The sequence below is a fragment of the Rhinoraja longicauda genome, chromosome 13 (genome assembly GCF_053455715.1).
Source record: "Rhinoraja longicauda isolate Sanriku21f chromosome 13, sRhiLon1.1, whole genome shotgun sequence".
Classification (NCBI taxonomy): Eukaryota; Metazoa; Chordata; class Chondrichthyes; order Rajiformes; family Arhynchobatidae; genus Rhinoraja; species Rhinoraja longicauda.
Genome location: NC_135965.1, coordinates 18804802 through 18824326, shown reverse-complemented (window position 1 = coordinate 18824326; position 19525 = coordinate 18804802). Strand labels below are relative to the sequence as shown.

At 44.0% G+C, this 19525-nt stretch overlaps 1 protein-coding gene across 5 annotated transcripts in view; it reads right to left on the bottom strand.

The window, feature by feature from the left end:
- The window catches only part of eif2a (eukaryotic translation initiation factor 2A), a 32252-nt gene that overhangs the window by 12259 nt on the left and 468 nt on the right, over window positions 1–19525 (bottom strand). For 2 of the 5 annotated variants that reach the window (XM_078410460.1, XM_078410459.1), the window contains exons 2-9: window positions 9837–9906; window positions 9419–9493; window positions 8920–9038; window positions 6050–6149; window positions 5187–5269; window positions 3636–3709; window positions 1692–1836; window positions 45–161 (exon numbers count right to left, since the gene is read on the bottom strand). In XM_078410460.1, the coding sequence (XP_078266586.1) occupies window positions 45–161; window positions 1692–1836; window positions 3636–3709; window positions 5187–5269; window positions 6050–6149; window positions 8920–9038; window positions 9419–9493; window positions 9837–9883 (760 nt within the window). In that variant the 5' untranslated portion in view covers window positions 9884–9906. Of the gene's footprint in view, window positions 1–44; window positions 162–1691; window positions 1837–3635; window positions 3710–5186; window positions 5270–6049; window positions 6150–8919; window positions 9039–9418; window positions 9494–9836; window positions 9907–17810; window positions 17895–19133; window positions 19302–19525 lie in introns of those variants that run through there. The other 3 variants (XM_078410462.1, XM_078410458.1, XM_078410461.1) reach the window with 3 other exon arrangements.

Genomic DNA, 19525 nt, shown 5'->3' with positions numbered 1-19525 from the left:
TCCTAATCTTATTTACAAAGCAAATGTTTGGAAAGGATACTTACGCAGCTGCACTAATGCACTTTCTCCATTGGATGCGATATAGTGCAGGGTTTGTTCACCATAATAGGATGCTCCAGACTTGTCTACATCCGTACTGGCAATCACTAACAAAGCAGTCCCTGCAGAAAAGCAACATGAGAACACAATCATTATTTTACATTTAGCACAGAAAAGCATTAGAGCATAAGATCTTTAGACATAGGAGCAGAATTAGGCCATTCTGCCCATCATGTCTGCTCTGCCATTCGATCATTGCTGATTTATTTTTCCCTCCTAATCCAATTCTCCTGCCTTCTCCCTGTAACCTTTGATGCCCTTACCGATCATGAACCTATGAAGTAGTAGAAACAAAGAACTGCAAATGCGGGTTTATACCAAAGATGGACACAAAGTGCTGGAGTAACTCAGCGGGTCAGGCAGACTCAATCCTGAGGAGGGATCCTGACCCGAAATGTCATTCTCCTTTTCCTCCAGGGATGCTGCCTGACCCACTGAATTACTTCAGCACTTTGTGTTTATCTCAAGAACCTGTGAATCTACGCTTTAAAATACCGAATATCTTGGCCTCCATTGCCATATGTGGCAATGAATTTCACAGATTAGCCACCCTCTGGCTAAAGCAATTCCTCCAGATCTCCATTCTAAAGGTATGTCCTTTTATTGAGGCTATGGCCTCTGGTCCACGACTCTACCATTTTAAGGTGCTTCACCGTACCATCAAAAAATGAACCACGAAGAGAGTTATTAAGACAGGTAATCAAAAGCTTGATGGAAAGAGCAGTTGCAATTTCACAGAAGCTAATTAACCAGCAAACCGGCACATCTTTAGGATGTGTATTTGTAGATTAGGCGGATTTGTACCCACGCAGCAAATTACAAAGCAAAACGCAAAATGCTGGAAAAACTCAGTCGGTCAGGCAGCATCTGTGGAGGGAATGAATACGTGGTGTATCCATTTTACTGTACCTAGGTACATGTGACAATAAAGTATCATTGAATCATTGGGAAGGAAACAAAAGGATGTCAGATAAGTAGTGATATGTAAAACTAGAGGGAGGGATTTGGGTGGAAGGGGACGGGGAGGGGAAAGAAAGTGGGATTAGGGGGAAATAAGGGACTGGGGGAAGAGAAATGAGTGTACGTAGGAAGAGAATGGAGAAGGGTTATGGGGGGGGCTTAAAATTGGAGAATTTCTAATCTCAAATCACTGATAAGCAAATTCCTAATCTAAGCACAACAATCTGTCAGGGATGGTAACAGAAGACAAACAAGTGGAGGACAGTCTGTCCACATAATGGCAGCCTCAAACTCCAAATAGCTTGCCTACCGTTCATATCATGGTATGATGACAGAGAGCATAAAGGAAGCTAATTAAATGAGGTGAGAGCAGAAAACCTTTAGTAAGTCGAATTAGACTTGTCCAGATGTCAAAAATGACATTACTTCATCAATGCTCTCCAGAAATTGCACTGACTTCTTTCTGCGAACACCATAAATCACTTCACTTACTCTTCCAGTTTCCTGTGCCATTGAGCTCTTCAGGTGTTGAATATTGCAACTTAATATTATGCATTAACTGCCGCTTACAAAGCCTTTTCATGGAAGCATGATATCTTGATATCATGAGGAAATATCAAAATAAATCCTACCTTTCTTATTCCAAAGCATTATCACTTTATCAGCTTTAAAAAAACTTTTATTTGCCAAGGCAGAAGATGGGCCATCAAAATTTGGATACTGGTACAATCGAACAAAGGATGGCGCACCCTTCGATCCAGGCACATACACAGCAACCTTTGACAAACAAGAGGTTTGAACTGGTCAGTTGTTTTAGATTAAAACTGCATATCAAAACATCCTCAAAAACATCCATGGCTCCATACACAAGTTTTATTATTAAAAGAAACACATTTCGCCTTATTTAACAGAGTTTTCGTACAAATCTTTTTTTTTTAAACAATTGATAAAATCCTTCATCTTAAGCAAGGACAGATTGGATTTGTCACTGGAGACACCAGGTCACCCACCTCTCTCTTTCAGTTTGAAGAAAGGTTCCGACCCGAAACGTCAACTATTCCTTTACTCCAGAGATACTGCCTGGTCAACGCTGTGTATCTACAGCAATTTGAGTCTATCTTCGGTATAAACTAGCACCTGCAGCTTCTTCCTACACACCGGATCTGACAGTTGTGCAGAAATGAGTCACAAAGTTGATCTCTTCCATCAAAATACAAAATTTTAAGCAACGGTGGGAGAATGTATGGTGTGGCGACTCCTGAGAGTTAGGCCACTCCTTGGCCGAACCCTTGGCACTGAGACTGACAGGGTCTGGGCACTGAGACTGACAGGGTCTGGGCACTGAGACTGACAGGGTCTGGGCACTGCCTAGCCCACGGGGTTTCTCCAGCAGGGGTTGTGGAGAGAGAGGAGAGTGAACATGTGTGCTGGCAGCTTGCTGTGTTAATAAAGCCATCCCGACTGGACTAACCTGGCGACTAGCCTTATTTCGGGCTGAACCGATCGCTCCCGCTACAATGGAATGATAAATATTAAAACCACATCAAATCGCGGCAAATAGCCCAAGGGGACACGTTCAAATGGCCAAAGACTCGTAGTATTCAGGCATCTGGGTCAAAGGCAGGTGCATGGAATTATGCTGTGAATTGGAGACTTTGATTCCATGTGTCACATTTCAGAGCTACAGTTGAGATACCATCTTCTGCTGTAGCGGTGCCGCTTTTGAGTTGCCAAATGGCCTTGGACTTATTGTTGGTCAGCATGAAAAATACTGCACCTACAGAGTGACAACATTTCAGAATGGATTCTGGAATAGCTGGATACAGGCACTCCCTAAGGTTTATATTCCATGAACCCTTACGCAAGTCAGATTTTCCGCAAGTTGGAATCACCGACTCTGTGTCTGTAGTCACTGAGAGTATTAACTGTCTCAGCAGCATCCAGGGCACTTTCTGTGGCGCACGGCCTTCTGGATAAGCACCGCCGCCAGTCGACCTGTTTCCGATGTAAACGAGTGATCGTACAGTGTTGTGGAGATTACAAACTACCTTCATTGCACTAGGGACTGAGTACAGAATTGTTTAAGTGCGTAGGTCATCCCTGCATAGGCCGGGAGGTGTCTGTACTGAATTGACTGAAACAGTGAAAAGATATTGAGGGGAAGTTTGAGCTGAGACAAGCAACAGTTGCAATACTGTAATATTGTTTGTCTTTATGGAGAGAGGCAGCAATACAAATGTAAAGTTGTAATAGTTAAGTTGAACTCAATAATCAGTCAAATTTAAAGGCAGACAGAATCTTAACTTCTATTATGTGTAGGAAGGAACTGCAGATACAGGTTTATACCGAAGATAGACACAAAGTGCTGGAGTAACTCAGCAGGTCAGGCAGCATTTCTGCCTGAAGATTTCCAACCCGAAACATCACCCATCTGTTTTCTCCAGAGATGCTACTTGACTCGCTGAGTTACTCCTGCACATTTAACTTCTATTATGTTTGAAAATGTCTTTACCTAATAATGAATTTTACAAACATGCCACGCAAAACACAGAAGAGGAAGTAAATGATAAAAGTACCTTGCAGGGCTGAGGTCCAGGCGACAATGCAAAATCTGATACTTTCTGCAAATGGAGTTTGTTCACTATTTTATCTGATATGAAGGGATTGGAAAAGTAACATAAGTAAAATTCATCGCAGAGTATTGGTTTGTTAATTTCTTCTATATAAATATACATTACAAACAGGTGTTGTCTAGTAGCACTGAAATATATATTGCATTCTTTCCAGGAACTTTACCCAGGGGAGGAAAACATCTCCAAGCTCCTGGACTTAGGACTCAGCACCCCTCTGCAACTGAAGCTGACTTCCTGATGCACAGACCAGAATCAGTGAGAATATACAACAAAACAGCATGGGAAATCATGAGAGGAATATATCAGGTAGATGCTTAGTCTCTTTCCCAGAGTAACAGGATCAAGAACCAGAGGACATGGGTTTAAGGTGAGGGGGGAGGGGAAGATTTAATGGGAACCTGAGGTGTAACTTTTTCCACACAGAGGGTGGTGGGTGTATAGAACGTGGTGCTGGAGGAGGTAGTTGAGGCGGGTAGTATCACAACGTTTAAGAAACATTTGGAAAGGTACATGGATAGGATTAGAGAGATATAGGCCAAACACACGCAGGTGGGACTAGTGTAGATGCGACATGTTGGCTGGTATGGGCAAGTTGGGCTGAAGGGCCTGTTTCCACACTGTATGACTCTATGACATCCACCACGACAATACTCAACACTAGTACCCCGCAAGAATGCATTCTCTGCCGCTTACTATAGTGCCAATGCATTCACAACGCTGCGGCCAAATTCTGCTGTAACATCATGACACCACCGTAGTGGGCCGTTCTTCCTGCGCTTGCTCACTCTCCCATCACAGCAGTTACTGTGATCTTCTCTCATACAAGGTTCATACAAATTCAATTCTGATTTAGGAACAGTTCTGGTTACAAAACGTTCTCAGGAATGGAACAGTCTCATAAACCGGGGATCTCCATTTTAACAATGTTGCCTCTCACACCACGGTGGTATCACGGTAGAGTTGCTGCCTTGCAATACCAGAGACCCGGGTTCGATCCTGACCATGGGTGCTGTCTGTACAGAGTTTGTACACTCTCTCAGTGACCTGCCTGGTTTTCACCGGGTGCTCCGGTTTCCTCCCAAAGACGTACAGGTTTGTAGGTTAATTAGCTTGGTAAATTGTAAGTTGACCCTCACATGTGTAGGATAGTGTTAGAGTGTGGGGATTGCTGGTCGACACGAACAGTGGGCCGAAGGGCCTATTTCCGCGCTGTATCACTAAACTACTTTCCTGCTATATCAAAATAAATAATATGCACAAATAATCTCATCGGGATTTATCGGAATAATTGAAAAAGTGGAAATATCCTTCAGATGATCATTGATTTGGTCCATTTGTTAATCTCAATGTGTGATTTACTCTAAAATCTAAAAAAATGATTTAAATAAATGGTCTTCAGCACATGACAATTATTTGGTCAAAGTTTTAAGTATAAATAATGTTCACGTTCGGTAAATTCTCTGGTTTCTGAGTAATCTGGATGGAATTACATACCAAATTCGTTGCCCTCAAAAAACTGCACTTCATTGTTTACATTTCGTGCGCATATACTTTCATCATCCGACCAACAAGGACACCTAATCTCAAGGAGAAAAAGGCAGTCATTAACATGGGACACAGATAAAGAAATCAGCTGGGTTTGTTTTCTAACAATTGCTCTGGAAAACTGTTAAACTTTTTCTGCACTTTTCAGTAATTCTTCTTTATAGGGTTACCTATAATCAAGGACCGATCTCACCTCTTCTCCTCCCCTCTCGCATCAGGCAGGAGATACAGAAGTTCAAAAACGCCTACCTCCAATCACAAACTTAATTAGTTTAGATTAGTTTAGTTTAGAGATACAGTGCAGAAACAGGCCCTTCAGCCCATGTCGACCAGCGATCCCCGCACACTAACACTATCTTACACAAACTACAGATAATTTACAATTTTACCGAAGCTTACCCAAAAAACCTGTACATCTTTAGAGTGTAGGAGGAAACCAGAGCACCCAGAGAAAACTCACGCAGGTCATGGGGAGAGTGTACAAACTCCATACAGACAGCCCCTGTAGTTAGGATCGAACCTGGATCTCTGGCGATGTAAGCAGCAACTCTACCGCTGTGCCACTGTGCCAACTTGATCTTTTGCCTTCAACAGTTTGCCCACCATTTTAACTTACAATCTGAAACCAATATCATTGTTGCTATTTTCTACATTTACAATATAAGTTGCGCAGTTGAAATTGGGGATTAACCTTTTTGATGAAAGCACAAAATCACTGGATATTGTCAAAGTGGAGTGGAAACTTATGAAGACTTTTAGTGCATTAATAAAATACAGACTTTATTATCTCATGTATAAAACCATATCCTTACCAGCCTTGCATTTTCTTTTGGAAAAGTGACTTGAGACATTGTCCAGTCTTAAGATTCCAAAGCTGCAGGTTTGGGTCTCCTTGTGGATTATTTTTGGTTGCTAAAATAAAAGTATTGTAGAACAATGAATATCAGTTACCAGGACTTGCACACTAATAGATTGTTATGTTTTGACTAAACATTTAGGTAAAATTCATAGCACTGAAAATGATTATTTGGCCAAGCTGTCTTTGCTGGCAATTGTGCTCCATTTGACCATCCTTCCATCAATCTAAACAGTGGGCTATATCTTCCAGCTCTGTATGCAGAGTCTCTCTGTGCAGCCCTAGCCACCCGCACGTAGCTTTTTGGATAGAGATACAGCATGGAAACCGGCCCTTCGGCCCACCGAGTCCATGCCGATCATCGATCACCCATTTGTACAAGTTCTATATTACTCCTTACACACGACAGGCAATTTAGAGGCCAATTAACCAATTAACTTTGGGATATGGGAAGAAATCAGAGCACCAAGAGAAACCCACACAGTCACTGGGAGAACGTGCAAGCTCCACGCAGACAGCACCAGAGGTCAGGTTCGAACCCGGGTCTCTGGCGCTGTGAGGTAGCAGCTCTATCAACTGCACAACTGTGCAGGGTATGTGGGATGGACTGGTCAAACGTGAGATGGGGTGGTCAATCTTGCTGACTCCTGCAAGGCAGACTGGATTTAAACAGCTAATGGGGCTCAAGCACTGATTCTCAAGGCCCGAGAATGCCTTTATAGTCTTTACAGTTCCCAGTCATAGAGTGATACAGTATGGAAACTTTTGTGACTGTAATACATTGATAGATTATTTTAAAAGTTTAAATCTTATTTTCATATTTAATTTTCGTGGGGCGGCACGGTGGCGCAGCGGTAGAGTTGCTGCCTTACAGCGGCAGAGTCCCAGGGTTGATCCTGACAAAGGGCGCTGTCTGTATGGAGTGTGTATTTCTCCCTATGACCGTGTGGGTTTTCCCCGGGTGCTCTGGTTCCCTCCCACATTGCAAAAACGTACAGGTTTGTGGGTTAAATTGGCTTTGGTAAGAATTGTAAATTGTCCCTAGTGATAGTGCTAGTGTACAGGGTGATCGCTGGTCGGCATCGACTCGGTGGGCTGAAGGGCCTGATTCCACATTGTATTTCTAAACTAAACAAAACTATTTGTTAATAAAACTAAGCAAAACAGTTCTTATCTTTACAAGCCTGATCACCCAATTCAAGTGAGTTGGTTTGCCTTTTCTAAACCAGTCTCCCCTGACAGAAAGCTTAGGACCAGATTCCAATGTGCATCTTAGTCAGGGAGTTATTGCTCTGCTGCTGGACTGAACAGGGAACACAACAATGAAGGGGACTCTCAGATGTACTAGCATCCAAACTTCAGGAAGTCATGAATTAGAACTGCATCACTTAACAAATTCTTATGCTTTAGAATCCGATCAATAGGCAAGGGAAGGTCTTTTATTTTGCTGATTGGAATTATCAGCAACTGGTTATTGTCAATAAGTTTAAACCAGCACTAGATCTAATATATGTGTTGGAAGGAACTGCAGATGCTGGCTTATGCCAAAGATAGACACAAAGTGCTGGAGCAACTCAGTGGGTCAGGCAGCATCTCTGGAGAAAAGGAACAGGTGACATTTCGGGTTGGAACCCCATTTCTAGCTCTATCTAGAACTAATATAGACGCATAATCCAAAAACAACCTGAACATTTGTGAACTGATAGAAATCTGTCAGCCTGTACTTAATAATTCATCACAAAATCCAATTATATCTTTGCATCTGTATAAAAATATTATTTTCAAGACTCATCAAATTTTCACTCCCCAATCTCACCTTTCCACTTGCCCAATGTCCCTTCCCCTGTAAATAGATGTCCCAATTAACCTCTGCAAGTTGCTGTCTAATACCCTCAAAACTGGCCTACCCCAATTTAGGAATGTAACGTGGACAATTCATTATTTTCCATTACTATTCAACACTTGTTGAATTGATTTGAAAGATACTGAATGGAAACAGGCCTTTCAGCAATCAAGTCCATGAAGACCATCGATCACCTGTTCACATTAGTTCTATGTTATCCCACTTTTGTATTGACTCCCTACACACTAATGGAAATTTACAAAGACCAAATTAACCTGCAAACCCACGTTTTTCGGATGTGGGAGGAAACTGGAGCATCCAGAGGAAACCAAAGATTTCCACAGGGAAAAAGTACAAATCATGCGCAGACAGCACCCGAGGTCAAGATTGAACCTGGGTCTCTGGCGTCGTGAGGCTGCAGTTCTACCAACGGCGCTGTATTGCCCTAAGAATGATCAAGGCATGGAAGCATTCTGCCCATTGTGGCTGAACAGGTCTCAAAGTTATCTAATTAGTTACACATCCCTATTCAGTCCCCAAAGCTCTGTGTCACAAGTGGAATAACTCAGTGGGCCAGGCAGCATCCCTGGTGAACATGGATAGGTGATGTTTTGGGTCGACAAATCAATGGACATTTTTAAGGCGGATTCTTGATTAGTAAGGGTATTAGGGGTTATGGGGAGAAGGCAGGAGAATGGGGTTCAGAGGGAATGAAGGATCAGCCATTGAATGGTGGAGTAGATTTGATAGGCCGAATGGCCTAATTCTTCTCCTAGAACTTACGAAGACCCTTCTTCAGACCAGCATTGAGTTACTCTAACACTCTGTGTCCATTTGTGTATTAATCAGCATCTGTAGTTCTATGTTTCTATATGGAAATTATGTAAATACCCATCTCTCTGTATTCATGCAAAAAAGGCTGACTGGTATAACAAAATAAAATTACATGTAGAATATGCACTTCCTGTAATTGAATTACTCACTAATATAAGTTTGCCAAGTTGCCAAGATGTTGCTTTGAGGAGAGAATGCCAATAAAGCAGTTTTAGGCAAATCAAAAGAGTGCAATAACCGGCCGTCCTGGGTAGCCACGATATTTACACTGGAGGACAAGAAGAAAAGCTATTCAAACATGAGCTTATTGGAGCTTGTTACAGAATGAACAATCAATACAATGTCGTACGCGCAAAAGAGCCTGGTAAACTGGAGTGCTACACCTGCACAGTACATTGAAATACACAATGAGTGATGCATGCCTGTGGTATTTTACAAGAACTATCTTGTCAGTCAACATTCCTCCTCTGAGTTTATGACATCAAATTAAAGCATGGATAAAGCCGCAACAATCTCTCAGTGCGAAATTGTGAAGCAGCATAAAGTTCAACAATAATATAAATACATGCAGCATGGATATGATTCAAAACAGAAGCTTAAATATGATTTTAAAGGATTAATAACTAGAGAATGAAGATGAGAACTGACTTTTCCCCATTGCACCAAGCGAACAATGAACCATCTCTGCTGAAAATGAAGCCTTTGCAATTTTTCTTGTCATCTCTGTAAGATAAAGAGGAAAGGGAAAAGATTACCAGCACAATTAAAACAAAGGCAAGACCTCCAGGTCCCTACTCTGTAGAAAAAAAATTGTCCAAATAAGTTCATAATATTGTAGATATGAAGAAAGGTCCATTAGACCAAAAGACATAGGAGCAGAATTAGGCCATTCGAGTCTACTCCGCCATTCAAATTTTGTTCCCAACATGATGGAATTTGTGGCTTGGAACAATCAGTCTGTAAAACACAATACTTTATTACTATCTCAAGGCGTTGACTCCAATCTCCATTTAAACAGTGCCCCGCGTTCAATGAAAGTTCCACAAATATAACAAATTTAAAATACCTTGTGAAAGAGGTATTTTCTGTATTTGTCGGGGGGCCATTGAGCATATAGATTCCTTCAGAGCCTCGAACTGTAATACACAATCATAATGATACAATATTAAAATAAGTTATGAACAGTTCACAGGAACGGAACCCCTCCGTAACCTGGGGACGCTTGTAATTGTAATCCATTGTCTAACAGAATCCAATGAATAAACCGTTTAGTTTAGAGATACAGTGCGGAAACAGGCCCTTCTGCCCACCGATTCCGCGTCAACCAACAATCCCTGTACACGCTTAAGAAACACTTAGGTACTTGGTTAAGACAGGTTTGGAGGGATATGGGTCAAACGTATTCAGGTAGGACTAGTGTAACTGGGACATCTCGGCCGGTGTGGGCAAGTTGGGCCGAAGAGCCTGTTTCCACACTGAATGACTCTATGACCAGCACTATCCTACACACTATGGACAATTTTACAAAAGATAATTAACCTACAAACCTGCACGTCTTTGGAACGTAGGAGGAAACTGGAGAACCCGGAGAAAACCCGCGAGGTCAAGGGGAGAATGTACGAACTCTGTACAGACTGCACACATAGTCAGGATCAAACCTGGGTCTCTGGCGCTGTAAGGCAGCAACTCTACCACTGCGCCGCCATGCCAGCCTCTTCCTGGACTTTCTGCAAGGTCTTGTTAACTCTCCTAAAGAGTGGCAACTGGAATCCAATATACAGTATTCTTCAGCAAGAACTGAACTGTATTGTGCTCTCAGTTGGCACAGTTCCATGGCTATATCTTTAATTATAAAACAAGCATCATTTGTACTTTATTAACTGCTTTATTAACCTGTGCATCCATTTTCAAAGCAACAGTTCTCTGTTCTTGCATTTCATTTTAAACTGTACCCTTTATAGGATCTTGTCTCGATCGTCCTGCCTAAATATATCGTATTATGTTTCAATGCCTGAAATCCATCTGCCGTGCTTGCCTGCCTATGTTCCCTTGAAATGTAGCAGCACCTTCTTGATTACTTCACTTCCAAGTTTGGTGGATGTATGAAATTTGGACATTGTACCCTGCATCTTAAAGTTTGGGACATCAAGGTCATAAGCGATAGGAGCAGAATTAGGCCATTCGGCCCATCGTCTACGCCATTCAATCATGGCTGATCTATCTCTCCCTCCTAACCCCATTCTCCTGCCTTCTCCCAATAACTCCCCATAATGTCCACTGATGGACCCATTTTCTGAACCCATAGTTCCCTTGGCTGGACAGTTAATGGTCACATTTGAAGTCTGCTACCCTTGGTTGAACTAATTTGCTTTATAGCCCCTCAAGCGTTTTCCACTATTCAGTATGGAGGTTGAACTTCCACCATGACGTCTTTTCACCCCATCCCTCGCTTCTCTAGGTATCCAACTAACCATATTCAACTAGAGTAAACCCTCGTTATAACGGACCATAGGGGAAGGATTGGTGTCCGTTATTACTGATTGTCTGCAATGACCAAGTAAGGGGTTTGCTCCAACCACCTAGTGGTCACTCCGTGATACAACAAGCTGTTTTCAAATAAAAAACTTTTTAACTGCTAAAAATTTATTTTTATTACTGCAAAACTACTGAAGATTGGTTGTTACATCTATATACTAAAACTCTCGTTAGTTAGTTTGTTTGTTCCTGAACTAAAGCCAAAAGCGTGACAATTTTAGGCCCACCTTATTCATCGTCGTCCCATTGGTGCTAATGGAAGAGGTTTCATTGAAATCGGTGTTATATTTTTAAAGTCATTCACATTTTAAAGTTTAAATCTATCTCCTAGGGAGGGAGGGAAGGGAGGGAGGGAGGGGGGGTGGAGGGAGGTTGAGGGGGGTTGAGGGGGATGGAGTGGGGGGGAGGGGAAGAAGGGGGGGGTGGAGTTGGACGGGAGGAGGGGGTGGATGGAGGGGAGAGGGGGAGAGGAGAGGGGAGGGGAGGGGGGGAAGGGAAGGGAGAGGGGAGAGGGTGCTGCACCAATACAGGAGAGGTTTGGGCCCAACAGGTCCACTTGGTCTAGTTGTTTAATAGTTAAAGTGTCAATCTGAGCGATTGCTTGTCAGTTTCAATGCCCTTTCAGTTTCAATGCCCTGTCTATTTCAATAGCCTCCACTTTGAAACTAGTGGCTTAAAGAGAAAGTCCATATAACCGAAATCAGTTATCTGTAATAACAAGGGTTTACTGTACTTTAAGAAATTGTCCTCAACAACAAAGGTGTATTCCTTCCCTGATAAATAGACTCAATTGATTTTGATAAGTGAAAATAAAAGCAGAAATGTTGGAAATTCTCAGTGAGTCTGGCTTCACTTAGAGAAAGAAATAAGGGTTAATGTTTCAGTTCAATGACAAAAACATTAAAATTGTTTCAAACTACAAAATTCGGTGTCCTGGTATTTTCACCATTTAGTTTCTAAAAGATAAAAATATTCTATCTATCTACACTTGGAAAAGCAAAGACTGATTACGGATAGTCAACATGGAAACTCATGCCTCGTAAGTTTGAGTTTTTTGAAGAAGTGATTAATGTGGCTGATGTTGTCTATGTGGATTTTATCAATAGCTTTTGACAAGGTACGACACGGTAGACTAGTCCTGAAGGTGAGATCACATGGGATTCAGGGAGAACAAGCCTATTGGTACAAATTTAGCTTGGTGAAAGGAGTCAGATGATGGTAGTGGAGGGTTAAAGACTGGAGCGGCTAGGCTTGTATACACTGGAATTTAGACGGATGAGAGGGGATCTTATCGAAACGTATAAGATTATTAAGGGGTTGGACACGTTAGAGGCAGGAAACATGTTCCCAATGTTGGGGGAGTCCAGAACCAGGGGCCACAGTTTAAGAATAAGGGGTAGGCCATTTGGAACGGATGAGGAAAAACATTTTCAGACAGAGAGTTGTAAATTTGTGGAATTCACTGCCTCAGAAGGCAGTGGAGGCCAATTCTCTGAATGCATTCAAGAGAGAGCTAGATAGAGCTCTTAAGGATAGCGGAGTCAGGGGTTATGGGGAGAAGGCAGGAACGGGGTACTGATTGAGAATGATCAGACATGATCACATTGAATGGTGGTGCTGGCCTGAAGGGCCGAATGGCCTACTCCTGCACCTATTGTCTATTGTTATTTTTCAGATTGGAGGATTGTGACCGGTGGTGTGGGTTCCCCTGCTGTTACTAATGATTTGGTGAAGAGTGTAAGCAACATGATCAGCAAGTCAGCAGATGATACCCGGAATCGTGGTAAGGTGGAGAATAAAGAAGATTGGCACAGGTTACAACAGGATCTCGATCACGTAGGAAAGTGGGTAAAGGAACGGCAGATAGAAATTAACTTGGATAAGTGCAAAGTGATGCAAAGTTAAACCAGGGGAGGACATACACAGTGAATGACTCAGTGAAGGGTCCTGGAGAGTCAGAGACTCAGAGTCATGCAGCATGGAAACAGGCCCTTTGGCTCACCTTCTCCATGCCAACCTAAATGCCAATCTGAGATGGGATATGGGATCTAGTTGCATTTGTCCACTTTTAACCCAAATCCCTATAATCTCAGCAACAATCTACGCTGGACAATTTTTGGATTCACTCCATACTCTGGGGTATTACTGATAATTGATTGTACAATTGACAATCCCACTATTTTTGTAACGCTCTGCAATCTTCTTGCATGTTTGTTCCTCTCATTCCCGTTGACTATTTGGGAGCCATAAAGCCTCTGGATGACCCCTCGGTAATTTTATCTGGGACTATTGCTATGATGTTTTGCTTAGTCATAGAGTCATATAGTGTGGAAACAGGACCTTCAGCCCAACTTGCCCACACCAACCAACATGTCCCATCTACACTAGTCCCACCTGCCTGCGTTTGACACATAGCTTAATCAAAATGCAACTACCGCTCCTCCCTTTCCTCCACCTCTTTCCCACCTGTAGCATCCAGTACCCTGGAACATTAACTACCAGTCTTGTCCCTCCCTTAGCCAGCTTTCTGAAATAGCAATAATATCTGGGACCCCAGTTGTTTACAATATATATTAACGATTTAGACGAGGGAATTAAATGTAACATCTCTAAGTTTGCAGATGACACAAAGCTGGGTGGCAGTGTGAGCTGCGAGGAGGATGCTATGAGGCTGCAGGGTGACTTGGATAGGTTGGGTGAGTGGGCAGAAGCATGGCAGATGCAGTATAATGTGGATAAATGTGAGGTTATCCACTTTGGTGGCAAGAACAGGAAGGCAGATTATTATCTGAATGGTGTCAGATGAGGAAAAGGGGAGGTGCAACAGGACCTGGGTGTGCTTGTACACCTGTCACTGAAAGTAAGCATGCAGGCAGTAACGAAAGCCAATGGCGTGTTGGCCTTCATTGCGAGAGGATTTGAGTTTAGGAGCAAGGAGGTCCTACTGCAGTTGTACAGGGCCCTGGTGAGACCGCAACTGGGGTATTGTGTGCAATTTTGGTCTCCTAATTTGAGGAAGGATGTTATTGCTATTGACGGAGTGCAGCGTAGGTTCACCAGGGATGACGGGACTGACGTATGATGAAAGAATGGGTCGACTGGGCTTGTATTTGCTGGAATTTAGAAGGATGAGAGGGGATCTTATAGAAATATATAAAATTCTTAGAGGATTGGACAAGGTAGATGCAGGAAAACTGTTCCCGATGTTGGGGGAGTCCAGAACCAGGAGTCACAGTTTAAGAATAAGGGTAGGTCATTTAAAACGGAGATGAGGAAAAACTTTTTCAATCAGAGAGTTGTAAATCTGTGGAATTCTCTGCCTCAGAAGGCAGTGGAGGCCAATTCTCTGGATGCTTTCAAAAGAGTTAGATAGAGCTCTTAAAGATAGCGGAGTCAGGGGATATGGGAAGGCAGGAACGGGGTACTGATTATGAATGATCAGCCATGATCACATTGAATGGCGGTGCTGGCTCATGGGGGTCGAATGGCCTACTTCTGCACCTATTTTCCATGTTTTTATCCCAGTCCCCATCATGCCCTCAGTTCATCCACCTCACTTGTCAGGCCTCTTGCATTGTAATAAATGCAATTTAATCCAGAAGTCTTTCCTCTCTCCCTGCCATGCCTCTACCTCTCTTGTCTAATTGCTGAAATTGTTCAATATCAAACAATGTGTAGGAAGGAACTGCAGAAGCTGGTGTACACCAAAGATAGACACAAAATGCTGGAGTATCTCAGCGGGGCTGGAGAGAAGGAATAGGCAACATTTTGGGTCGAGACCCTTCTTAGTCTGAAGAAGTCTCAAACTCATCCATCCCTTCTCTTCAGAGACTCTGCCTGTTCCGCTGAGTTACTCCAGCATTTTGTGTCTATTTTCAATATCAAGCATTATTCAACTGTTATTCAACAGTTTGATCTCATACAGATTTTTATCGACACTATATCAAGGTTGATTGTATTTATTTTCCAAAAATACACATTATAGGTAAAACAAAAAGAACATGTTGAAGAAACTAGGACAGGCTAAATCTTTGACAACCTATATTCTCACTGTATCAGTTAACTTTGGACATACAGAAAAAAATCATTTTTTATACAGCACAAAAGGTAATAGCATGTGTCTGTGAATTACTGCTGAACTCCAACAGCCATCTTCCTTAAAGAAGGTTTTTTACACATAATGTACACGAGGATCAATTTACTCATGTCAAATAACTTACAAACTTGTACGCCTTTGGAATTCAATGGTTCAATGGTCCTTTATTGTCACGTGTACCATTTAAGGTACAGTGAAATGTGATTTACCGTACAGTAGGATGTGAGAGGAAGCCTGAGAAAACTCACTCAGTCACAGCGAGAACACACAAACTCCGTATGGACAATACCCGTAGTCAGGATCAAACCTGGGGCTCTGGTACTGTAGGGCATCAACTGTACCGCTATACCACAGCGCCGCTCCAAAGGGCAGTGGCAGGCGAGTGTGGGAATGGGGAAGGGAAGTTGAAATTACACAGGGCAGTGGCAGGTGAGTGTGGGAATGGGGAAGGGAAGGGAAGTTGAAATGACACACAACTGGAAGCTGAAGATGGCCGTGGTGGACAGAGCACGTGTGCTCCACAAAACATTGACCCTGTGGTCACCGGAAAACAGTCACCCATCTTGATATCACCGATGTAGAGGAGACTACATCAAGGGCATGATTATGAGGTTGGAGAAGGGGCACATGAATCTCTGCCTCGCTGGAAAGGGCTGTCAGGTCCCTGGATGACGGCGAGGGAGGAGTTGCAGGTACAATGGCTGCATGAATAATGGTTGCAGGAGAAAGTGCTGGGGACAGGGATGGGGAGAGGTGGGTAGAAAGGGGTGAGCAGCTCAGGGTGTCATGGAGAGAGTGGTCCTACAGATAGCAGAAAGACGGGGGAGAAAGAAGAAGGGAAGATGTGGAGACGTGATCGACGGGAAGGTCCCATTGCAGTAAACATAAGCAGCAAAGGACAACATGCTTGATGTTGAGGTGTGTGGGGGATCTTTCATCCCATTGGACTTGAGCAACCAGGTGGTCTAATCCTGCTCCCGTTTTCTCGTGTATCTAAACACTGCTGTTTTAAGCAGATTTTATAAACAGCAGGGAAGAGATCCAGGAAGAAATTCCCATTGGAATGAGATACAAGATGGCACCTAAAATGTGGCGACTTGTGTACAGACACAGTGTGGTCTACTATTTTACACTCTTATACTTAGTATAATTGTGCCTAATGGAAAGTGGGATTGCCACTAAACTGCATTCTATGCAAAATAAATGTACTTTACTTAGATTCAAGTGACAATAAAGTACTGTTAAAACATTGAATAACCCCATTATGCCTTCCAATACAATCAGAAGAGCTACTTATCATCCATGAATGTGTACGGATGATAAACTAATGTACATGACGGATGATACTTTCGTACGGTGATACATGAATGTCTGGGTTCCTAATTCCCAGTCTTTGCTATTTTGTACTGCATCTTGACTCTATACTTTGCCTGCATTATGCACCTGATGGTTTCAAAGGCTGCACTACATTACCTGGGAATGCTTCCACTTAGTCACAGCCAAGAACATAAAAGCCCCACGCTCCTGATATTTGCTCACCCGTTTCAGAGGGGGGAGGGTCGGGAGGGGTCTCCCTGTTGGTTTGTTCCTGGGCCTGGCCAAGATGGCCATTCGCGGGTCCAGGCAGCGGGTCACTGAGTCATTCCCTTCACTGAGTCATTCAGGCATCCTGCACTCAAATTTACTTGGACCATCTCCAACACGTCATTCCCCTTTCTTCACTATCAACTGACATCTATTACAAACCCACTGACTCCCACACCAATCTCAACTACACTTCTTCCCACCCTGCTTCCTGCAAAGATTCAATCCCCTACTCCTAATTCCTCCGCATCTGTGCCCAAGATGAGGTGTTCCATACCAGGACATCTGACATGTCCACATTCTTACGGGAACGGGGGTTCCCGCCTCCCATCATAGATGAGGCCGTCACTCATGTCTCCTTGGTACCCTGCACCTCCGCCCTTGCTCCTCCTTCCCCTGGTCGCAACAGAGACAGAGTCCCCCTAGTCCTTACCTTTCACCCCATCAGCCATCGCATTCAACACACATAATCCTCCAACATTTTTGCCAACTCCAACAGGATCCCACCACTAGTCATATCTTCCCATCTCTACCCCTTTCCGCAGAGATGGCTTCCTCCGCAACTCCCTAGTTAACTCACCCCCTCCCCAGGTACCTTCTCCTGCAACCGCAGAAGATGCAACACCTGTCCCTACACCTCCTCCCTCGACTCTGTCCAGGGACTCCGACAGTCCTTTCAGGTGAGGCAGAGGTTCACTTGCACCTCCTCCAACCTCATCTACTGTATCCGTTGTTCAAGATGCGGACTTTTATACATTGGCGAGACCAAACGTAGACTTGCCAATCGTTTCGCTGAACACCTTTGCTCAGTCTGCCTGAACTTACCTGATCTCCAGGTTGCTAAACACTTTAATTCTCCTTCCCACACTGACCGTTCGGTCCTAGGTCTCCTCCATTGTCAGAATGAGGCTAAATGCAAATTGGAGAAACAGCATCTCATATTTTGCTTGGGCAACTTACAGCCTAGTGGTACGAGTGTTGATTTCTCTGACTTCAAGTAACCCCGGCATTCCCTCTCTTTCTATCCCTCCCCGATCCAAGTTGCACCAGCTTCTCGTTTTCACCCAGCTAACAATAGCCTGTTTCCTTTATCATCGTTACTTTTTTGCGTATCTTTAATTCATTGTTTTTTATCTCTCTACATCATCGTCTATATCTCTTGTTTCCCTTTCCCGTGACTTTCAGTCTGAAGACGGGTCTCGATCCAAAACATCACCCATTCCTTCTCACCTAAGATGCTGCCTGTCCCGCTGAGTTACTCCAGCTTTTTGTGTCTATCCAAGCCATGAAAAGATAATTAAACATTCTCTCGCCACAGAATACTGTTTGACCAACATTTTGAACACTGACAAACATGCAGCAAAATTATGTCCTTAGTCCTTTTCTCCAAGCAGTGGGGCAGAAAAACCCAGGCTCCTGCCAGGCCTGTCTGATGTTTGCTGAAGTCACCTACAATTCGATAGTTCCCCATCAGTCAAGGAGGGACTGGCCAAACCCATCCTATTCACCTCGTCCTCCCCAAACAAACAGACAATCCTCGCGTAAATGGATAATCTTCCCCAAACAAATAGACAATCCTCACGTAAATGGATAATCTTCCCCAAATAAATGGGTAATTTTCTCAGAATAAACGGATAAACCTTTCCAAATAAACAGGTTACCATCCCCAAATAAACAGATACCCTCCCCAAATAAACAGATACTCTCCCCAAATGTAAAGATGATAAACAGATGATCCTCTCCAAATAAACAGATGATCCTCTCCAAATAAACAGATGACCCTCCAACAGACAACCCTCCTGTAATAAACAGACAATCCTCATATGATCATACTAGCCCCTCAAATGAACGGATAAACCTCTCCAAATAAACAGATCATCGTCCTCAAATAAACAGAATCTTTAAGTGAAGAGACAACTCCCAGACAGAGACTCCTTAGATGTACGACCCTCCTGATCACCCGGGTTTCCCATCAAGATTCACCACCCATCATGAGATTTGCACCTCTCCCTCTCACACCCAAACTTAGATCATCCACCCTTTAAAATGCCTCATCTTTAACAACTGTGGGGCCGTGGACAACGCGGCACACACGCGGGTGTACGGGAGGAGCGCCATGGACCGGGCCGCTCGGCGGCAGCCACTCACCCACCCACCTGCCAGCAGCGGCCTGGACAGCGCCATCTTGCCCGAGGTGACGAGGCGGGGCCCGGCGCGGGGTCAGGAGTCAGGGGGCGGGCGGCCGGCCGGCCGGCGCCGGGTAACACGTCGCTGGTGGCGCCTCCATCCCCGCCCCCATCACCGCCTCCATCCCCGCCACAGCCTCCACCCCCCGCCCCGCATTCCCCGCCACATCCCCAGCACGGCCCGGCCTCCATCCCCCCCGCCTCGCCACACCCCCGGCCCGGCCTCCACCACCCCCCGGTCTCCATCCCCCCGGCCCGGCCTGGCCTCCATCCCTCCGGCCTTGCCACACCCCCGGCCTTTCCATCCCCCCGCCTCGCCACACCCCCGGCCCGGCCTCCATCCCCGCCCCCATC